General features: G+C 38.2%; 1 protein-coding gene across 2 annotated transcripts in view; it reads right to left on the bottom strand.

Moving 5' to 3' along the window:
- The window catches only part of MOGAT1 (monoacylglycerol O-acyltransferase 1), a 48899-nt gene that overhangs the window by 8776 nt on the left and 30487 nt on the right, over positions 1-9636 (bottom strand). For both annotated transcript variants that reach the window (XM_023731218.1, XM_004376363.1), the window contains exons 4-5: positions 5068-5242; positions 4159-4358 (exon numbers count right to left, since the gene is read on the bottom strand). In XM_023731218.1, the coding sequence (XP_023586986.1) occupies positions 4159-4358; positions 5068-5242 (375 nt within the window). The remainder of the gene's footprint in view (positions 1-4158; positions 4359-5067; positions 5243-9636) is intronic.

Genomic DNA, 9636 nt, shown 5'->3' with positions numbered 1-9636 from the left:
CAACAGAGAGAGAAAGCCTTCCCCTGGAGCTGACACCCTGAATTTGGACTTTTAGCCTACTTTGACTGTGAGGAAATAAACTCTTTGTTAAAACCAAAAAAAAAAAAAAAAAAGACAGGAAAGAAAGAAAAGACCAAAACTCATGGCAGAAGAGACTCTGAAATTTGTCCTTGAACGTAGAGTAGCTAAAGTGAAAGGTTCTGTACTAAGTTACTGAAAATCAGGATATTCTGAGAAGGGTCCCTGGAGCCATAGAAAACCAGAAGTTACTCTTTCTGCAAAAAGATTTTTTACTACCAAAGAGAAGAAAAATTGTCTATAACAGTAGATTAGTTGCAAGCTGTTGCATACTTCCTTTCATAACACAAGGGGAAAAACAGCTTCATCAGGCTGCTCTTAGAAATAGCATTTCTTGCCCTGGAAAAATCTTGCCGTGGCAGAGTCAGGAACCACAGCTTCTGTTTATTTTGCTGCTTTTGACGGCTGGCACTCTTATTTGTTCCATTTTCCAGGTTCCATCCAACAAGTCAAGATTTGTTATATATTAATTCCTTACACAGTAATCTTGCTCTAATTTCTATGGTGCTGTGTTGCATTTACCTAAGATGAAGAATGAGCAGCTTGTGATCCATGTGTGTCAGAGTAGAACAGTGCTCCACAGGGTTTTCAATGGCTGTGATCTTTTAGAAGTAGATTTTCAAGACTTTCTTCCTAGGCACCTCTGGGTGGTTTCAAATTGCCAAGCATTCAGTTAGCAGCCGAGTGCTTAACCATTTGCACCACCCAGGGTCCTTTCAAATAATACAATATGCACTTGTATATCTTTCCTCTAGATTCACCAAATTTTAATATTTTACAACATTGGGTTTCTCTCTCTCATTATTATTTTATTTTTGTAGAATCATTTGAAAGTAAGTTATAGACATCATGTCTAAACATTTCAGCACGTATTATCACTAAAGAATAAGAACATTCTACAGAACTACAATACCACTATCATACCCAAGATGATAAATGTAAAAAGATGTAAAAATTATTTTACAGCTATTCCTCATTTATCGACTATCTCATTATACAACATTTCACATTTGCCACAAAAGTAAAAAACCTACTATCCGACTATTTTGCACATTAATAATGTATGTCTAGCAGTAATGAATGCCAAGTTATAAAGTGAGAGTAACGCTGACTGTGATGGTTAAGGTATGTGTCAACCTGGCAGGGCCATGATTCTCAGTAATTTGGCAGTTATATAATGATGTAATTTGACAGTTATGTAATGATGTATTCATCCTCCATTTTGTGATCTGATGTGGTCATCCTCCATTTTCACAGAACGCCAATTTTTGCATAACGACCTGGTCTTTGTAACCTAACCACGTTGATAAGTGAGGAGTGGGTGTGTATTTAATTCGTATTCAAACTTTATGAATTATCCCAATAATATCCTTTGTAGCTGCTCTTCCCCTATTCCCTCAGCTGTGTGTCTATAAGCAGCCCTTCCTTTATCTGTCTTCCGTGATATTGATATTTTTTAATACTCCAAGACAGTTGTTTCGTACAGTGTTCCACAATCTGGATTTGCCTGATTACTTCCTCATGATTTGATTCAGATTAACATTTTGGCAAGAATACTTACATAGGGAAATTGAAACACATTTGAACGCTCTCAACAATGGGATTGGGACAGACTTCTGCTCTGTATAACAGCCAACATTCACCTATCACTTGGAGTTTATGGATTGCTTTCCCACTTTTCATATCATTTAATCCTCAGAATAACCCTGAGAGAAGATAAAATAAAAAAAAAAAAAGACAAAAAAAAAAAAAAACCCTGTTGCCATCAAGTGAATTCCGACCGATAGCAACTGTATAGGACAGAATAGAGCTGCCCCACAGGGCTTTCAAGGTTGTAATCTTTATGGAAACAGACTGCTACATCTTTCTCCGGTGCAGTGGCTGGTAGGTTTGAACTGTCAACCTTTCAGTCAGCAGCCAAGCATTTAACCATTGCACCACCAGGGTTCCTCTGAGATAAAATAGGACAATTATTATTATCTCCTCTTTACAGTTGTAAAATCTCAGGCTCAGTGAACATAAATGAAACATCCAAAGTCACTCAGGCCTCAAACCAATGCCACCACCTTCGATATATCTTGCTGATGCATAATAAATGCCTTCTTAATGTTAATATTAATTTGTATACGTAGCTGGTGCATGAACATTAGCCATTATTGGTCATACTGTGCCTACAGTTGGAAAGAACCAATTTCTTTTTATTGTTGTTGTTGTAAAAATATATATAACACAACATTTGCCAATTCAACACTTTTCAGGTGTACAATTTAGTGACATAAAAATCAATATCTTGATGGCATTGCTTATATTTCCTCAGTGTTACTTTAAGAATAAAAATGGAATCAACACTTCTGTCTCATCAGAAGATAGGCTCAGGAGTTAATAGGAAGTCAGAGAGAGTCTTGAGTGAGAGGAGATGGGATTGGAGCCCTTTCTGTGCTACACATAAGCATCGTTAATTAGCCTGTCTGGTTATCTATTAATTCAAAATCATCTAACGTTGGAGAAGGGAAAGCTCTTCTTTTAGAATCAGATGCCAACTAATAAATGTAGAAGAAATGCTAGACTTAGAAAATTGTCAATTTGCAACCACAACTGTAATAACTGATTCGAACAAGAATTATCAATGGGTATTAAAGCCATCAAGTGGACTGAAGAAAGTTTTCCTTATTCTGAATCTTTAAGAGAAGCACGTTGGGCAGACATTAGCAGAACTGACAGATGTAATTCTCTGGTGTTTACAACTAACTCAGAATCAGTAATTTCCATTTGACCCTTGACCAGTTAATTACTCCGTCAGTAACCAGGCTGTATCAAATTGCAAACCACTTCTTTAAAGATGCTTAGCCCAACCAGCGGACAACTATAATCATTTAACTCAACAGAATATACTTACTTTCAACATTTACAAGTTACTTCATGGGTGCATATGAGTTTCTTTTAGATTCTTAGTTCCTTAAATAATATCTTACTATTTTCTTTATATCCCCCAAAATACCAGCTACAGTACTTGGCCCATAAGAGATCAAAAATAATACTGTCCCAAAGAAATGTGGCCAGCTTATTTTGAAAAATATGATTGCAAACTTAAACTTATCTCATTATTCCTGTTATATTAATCATCAGTCTACTAACATTCCATCTGAGCTAAAAATAATATTATTTAAAAATAATATCAAGTGACTGCATATGAAATTCAAAGCTCTTATAACCTGATAGTTGTAAAATCCTATTCTAGTGAAACAGTCCTAAATATATATATATACGTATATATATATATACACACATATATATAAAACCACATTTGAATTTCATTTAATGGGCTATCTATGGTACAAACATTACTTCTGGTTTCATATAAAGTGTATCGTTTGGGTTAATTCTGCTATTGGCACCTTCTCATTTTTAGCCCAGCGGTCCCCTTCAACCTGTTAATTTCTTTGTTCTTCAGTCACCTTTAACATGGTCTGCCACCTGCTTCCCCCACCTCAATCTCCCCAAACATACAACTTTTTAAAATAAAATTAGTCTATATTAGACTACCTATAAATATATGTAGTACATAGGGTTGCTATGAGTCAGAACTGACTCGAACAATATAAATATAGCTAGTTTGCAAATGATAGATACTAAAAACATCTTTTGAAACTAATGCCTATGTGAATTGAACATGTTGGTGAGGTCTATTATACAGAACTTTTCTTTTATTAATAGACTTTGATATTAACTTGTTCATCAAAGACTTTTTATGTTATAATATGCTGGTACAGACAAATAGATTCATTATAGGCAATTAGAAACTTAGTTTTTAAAATTGGATTCCACCTCTGCCTCAGTAGCAGTATTCTTGAAAACAGTCAATTCCCATTCAAATAGAAAATGTAGTTATTTCATAAATAAAAGGCTTACTCTAAATGAAGCTCAAATAACATCTATAGGACGATTATTTTAGGAAGTTCTTATTCAAAGCCACTTCTCTTACATTGCCACTTCAGTCAATAACAACAAACATTGCTCAATTGATTAATAAGATAATATTTTTACTCATTTTAACAAGCCTTTAATCTTCAGTGTACATACCAACAGTGTGAATAGGTTTCCTATAGGGTATGAAGCCAAAATTGTACTGAAAAATTCCTCTCGCATGAAACAGTGGCAAAGCAAACCCCATGATCTTCTGCAGTTTCTCCTGTAAAGTTCGAAGCCATGAGCCTTCAGGATTGTCTACTTGTTTAAATAGTTCATTTTCACCAAAAGAAAACACTGGGACCAAATAGGCACTGCAAATAACAAAGGGTAAGAATTAGAATTTTAGATGAAAAGGATTTTTCAGTCTGTCCAGCTGACTTTTGCAACTAAAAACCAGTTGCCATTGAGTTGATTCTGACTCATAGTGACGCCGTGTGTGTCAGGGTAGAACTGTGCTCCACAGGGATTTCAATGGCTGATTTTTCAGTAGATCACCAAGGCTTTCTTCCAAGGTGCCTCCGGGTGGACTTGAACCTCCAACCTTTTGGTTAGCAGCCAAGTGTGGTAACTGTTTGCACCACCCAGGGACTCCAAGTCTCTTTATATTGCTAATCTCATGTTCTGTACATGGAAACTGCCTTATGCTTGAAATCTTTTTAGAGGTACTTTAGCAGTCTAGCAATTGACAGAATTTTATTGTACACAAAATCAAGGTTCCAGGAATTTTCTTTTTCAGCTATAACTTTGGCCATTTTTAGTGTTGCTAGAAATTTACACTGTATATAAAATTTTGTACTTTTTTCCCCTTTTTAAAGATAAGTTGCAGGATGCCATGGCATCAAGTTACTTTAGCCGGAAGGTCATACTCCATTCCCTAAGAATGTACACACCTGCTTATATTTTAAGATTGATTTGGGGGAGGTCTGTCTTTAAGGGCTAGAAAAATTCTTTACTTCTTTTTGTTCATTTAGTAATGTCATAACTTCCCTGACCCAGGGAATGAAATGAAAAGCCACTTACCCATGGGTCAAAGCCATTTTAACAAATCCTTTTCGCTGGCGGATGAACAGAATGAATTTTCCAGGATGTGCATCCAATGACTCTTTTGCACCCCCAAGGACAATGACTGAAATGTTTCCACCTCCCTCTTTGCTCAGCACATGGGACACACTTTTCCTGGAAACCGAGACTGGCCCTTAGTGAACAAAACATAAGTTACCCTTTTGAAAAAAAATCAAATTTTATCATAATTGTTTTTGAAAAAAAAATTTATCATAATGTTCTATGGCATCAGCAAATATTTAAGAAAATTTCTCAAACACTGCTTACATTTGGAGCAGTTTGTAAGTTTATAACTTTTGCATAGCCAAATCTGTGGTAATGTAATCCATTCATAAGATCTAACATTTGGCAGGTGATAGATTAGGTCTTTAAAACGTGAAGCACCACATTTTAAAGGTTTTGGGTTATCAAATGTCACCTGATAATTGCCAGGTCCAGTTTGTCTGGGCATGTTGTGCTATGTTTAACTCTAAAGAACCCCATTCATATTGCATTCCAAGTAACAGGTGGCCCCTGGAGTTGTTCAGTGCGCAACCTGCATAGCCATATGTGGTGGCCTTGATCATTAACATGGTGGGGTCTTTGCTCAGAACTGAAAAGTATATCCTTCAAGAGGTTGCAGTGGATCTTCTGAAAACATAATGGCCTGTTTTCAGATATTCTATGTGGATTAGTTTTCAAAAACTGGATTCATAAGCCATTTATGGCTTCGAATAATTCACACATTTGACAAATAACCTAGATCATTCGCCAGACTCTGCACAGTTCTGAAAAATGTCTAGCCTGACTTTGTTAAGTTGTTCATTTAAGACAGTTACATAGTTGTTCAGTCTTTGTATTGGGCTTTCCCATGTAAAAATAACTTTAAAGAGCCTTTTTCCGATTATATATTTACGGACACTTGGTGGCAAATACAAAAAATAGAGATGAAAACGCAAACCACTCATGACCTACATTTCAGAGATAATTGCTTTTTAATGTCTTCTTATGTTTCCCTCCATTCTTGATTTTATCCATTTTTTTTTTTTTAGTTATAACAGAATGTATTAGACTGATATAAAGGCATAATAAACTTCATCTATTAGAGAAAATTACATATAAATTTTTGTGGGCTCCTATTACTGGGGGAATCATAGAATGATGACAGGATTCTGAATCACTCTCTTATAGGAAGAGGCAGAGGGTGGTGAGTCAGAGGGAAGAGAATCTAAGCCAAGATGGGTTTGAACTTTCATTGAATTCAAGGCATGGCCATCATCTCTGCTCCATGTGAGCAGATTGAGAGTTGGAGGCATCTCTTCCACAGGAAAGAGAGCCTCGGTGGATTTCTAGCCACCTGGCTCTCCTGGCTTGCCTCCTACCTCTTTGGTCACTTTTTCTGTTTCCTTTCCAGGCTCCCCTTCTTCAGGTCACCCTTCAATCTGCTACTTCCTAGGATTCCTTCACTGTGTCTCGTCTTCTAACCTCATTCACACTCGTGGATTCAACCACCACTTGTGTGTGCTGAGTTCTCCCAAATCCATCTGCTGGGAGACTTTCCTCCTGCAGGCCCACATCTCCAACTGCCCAATGGACATCTTGATCTGGATGTCTCAACATTACTTCAACTCCATGTTTCCAAACTCAATTCATTAAAATTCTCCCTCAAAGTTGTGCATCTTCCAACATTATCTATCAAGGTGACTGGGGCCATCATCTCTTCAGTCACCCAAGTCAGAAACACAGGCTCTTCCCAAACTTATTCCTCTCTCTTAGCCAACGCATCGACTAGCTCACTCATCCATTCATTCAAAAGCATTTACTGAGTATCTGCTACAGGCAAAATACAGTTTCTGTCTTCAGGAGTCTGAAATAATCACTAAGTCTTATTGATCTGTCCATCAAATATTTCTTCATATTGAATCCCTCTTCTGCGTTTCCACTCTCACAGCAGTGTTACTTTAGCCCTTATCATCTCTCCCATGATCATGGCAGTGGGCCTCTTCCATCATCACAGACTCCATGTTCACCTCTCTCCAACCTGTTTCTACACTTCAGCCTGAATGATCTAACACGCAAAATTCAATCAGGCTCCTCCTTTGTTAAAAATTTCTCACATGTTCCCTGCTACTTACCTAGAGGATAAAATCTAAGTTTCTTTGCATGGTATATAAGGCTATTGTGATGTGATTCCTGCTATCTGCCCAGCTTTAATGGGTAAACACTAAGGAACATAAGCTTTGAAACGTGGAGTCTTCTCTGGCTGACACCTGGTGAGTATATACACACCAAAACAGGCCAAGAGGAAAGTGTTGGAGGGGGAATTTCCAAAGACTTATAGCCAGAGAGAGAGGCAGTGCTGATTCAATGGTAGAATTCTCATTTTCCATGAGGGAGAAATGGGTTGGATTCCCAGGCAGTGCACCTCGTGTGAAGCTACCACCTGTCTGTCAGTGGAGGCTTGCGTGCTACTGTGATGCTAAACAGGGTTCAGTGGAACTTCCAGACTAAGATGGACTAGGAAGAAAGGCCTGGTGATCTAATTCTGAAAATCAGCCAGTGAAAACCCTATGGATCACAACAGTTCAATCCGCAATGGATCGTTAGGGATGGCACAGAACCAGGCAGCATTTCATTCCGTTTTGCATGGGGTCACCATGGTCAAGGTTGACTCAACAGCAGCTAATAACAACAACAATACAGCTACAAAAGCTTCTTGTATAAGAGCAACAAACATCATTCAGAAAAGGATCTCTGAAACCTCATTGGTTCTTTACTACATGAGCTCTGGTGCACACATCTGTCTTTCATATGCAGACAGACAACCACTGAAGCAGATGCACAGCAGAAGGGTAGTCTTGAACCAAGGTTTGTCCAGGACAGCCTTAAACCAGGGGTTGTCTAGGGAAGCTAGTTCTGGAAGGGACTGAGAAGTCCTTATACTTAAAGACAAGGACAGCCTAAAGCTCCACTGGTTATTTGGATATTTTCATTTAGCTTTTAGGATGTTTAAGGCTGTATCAAAGGAAAAGATTTCATGATGTTATAAGGCAATGATGGCAGACGGGTTTCATCTCAAATGTGAACTCTAGTAAATCACAGTGGCTGTTGGGGTACTATGGAGGAAGACTCTAAGATTGATTTTTTTTGTCTCTGGCATGCCCATGGGAGAGGTGTGTACAAACATCTCTTGAACCATAAATTTGTCACTCCTGCTCTCAACTACACTAGTCAAACTCATCTGAGGCTATACTTGAATTAACAAACAGTATACTGTAAACAGGAGCCCTGGTGGTACAATGGTTAAGCACTCAGCTGCTATCCAAAAGGTCAGCGGTTCAAACCCACCAGCCACTCTTCCAGAGTAAAGATCTGGTGATCTGTTCCTGTAAAGACTGCAGCATAGGAAACCCTATGGGGCAGTTCTGTTCTGACCTATAGGGTTTGCTATGAGTCATAATTGACTCAATGGCACTCAACAACAATACTGTAAATATATTTGTGTTTTTTTTTTAATATATGTATTTTTATCGTACTTTAGATGAAGGTTTACAGAACAAATAGTTTCTCATTACTCGGTACACATATTGTTTTATGACACTGGTTAATAACCCCACAACATGTCAACACTCTCCCTTCTCGACCTTGGAGGACACTTTTTTTTTTTTTTGGGGAAAATATACATAGCCAAAGTTATACCATTTCAAAAGTTTCTACATGTACAATTCAGTGACATCGATTATATTCTTCCAGTTGTGCTGCTATTCTCACTATCCTTTTCCAAATTATTCCATCGCCATTATCTTCAACTTACTGCCCCGTAGGCTTCCCATCAAACCTTTTGAGTTGCTGTTGTCAAGCTGATCTCACGTAGATAATTTTTTTTTTTTTTTGGACCTTAGATGAAGGTTTGCAGAACAAATAGTTTCTCATTAAACAGTTAGTACACATATTGCCCTACGACAATGGTTAACAACCCCACGACATGTCAACACTGTCCATTCTCAACTTTGGGTTCCCTATCACTAGCTTTCTTGTCCCCTGCAGCCTACTAGTCCTTGTCCCTGGACTGCTGTGTTTTAAGAGGCTGTCCAATCCCCGGGAGAACAGTGAACTTCAGGAGTGACTTCACCACAGAGCTAAAAGAGTGTCCGGAAGCCATACTCTCAGGGTTTCTAGGTCTGTCAGGCGAGTAAACCTGGTCTTTTTTTTTGTGAGTTAGAATTTTGTTCTACATCCTTTTCCAGCTCTGTCCAGGACCCTCTATTGTGATCCCGGTCAGAACAGTCTGTGGTGGTAGCCGGGAACCATCTAGCTGTACTGAACTCAGTCTGGTGGAGGCCGTGGTAGCTGTGGTCCATTAGTCCCTTGGATGAATCTTTTCCTTCTATCTTGTTCTCTTCATTCTCCCTTGCTTCCAAAGGGATGAGACCAGTGGAGTATCTTAGATGGCTGCTCACAGGCTTTAAAGACCCCAGACGCTACTCACCAAGGTAGAATGTAGAACATTGTCTTTATAAACTGTGTTATGCCAGTTGAGCTAGATGT

This window comes from Trichechus manatus, unplaced genomic scaffold, assembly GCF_000243295.1.
Source record: "Trichechus manatus latirostris isolate Lorelei unplaced genomic scaffold, TriManLat1.0 scaffold00041, whole genome shotgun sequence".
Classification (NCBI taxonomy): Eukaryota; Metazoa; Chordata; class Mammalia; order Sirenia; family Trichechidae; genus Trichechus; species Trichechus manatus.
This window is presented reverse-complemented; position numbering and strand designations above follow the sequence as displayed.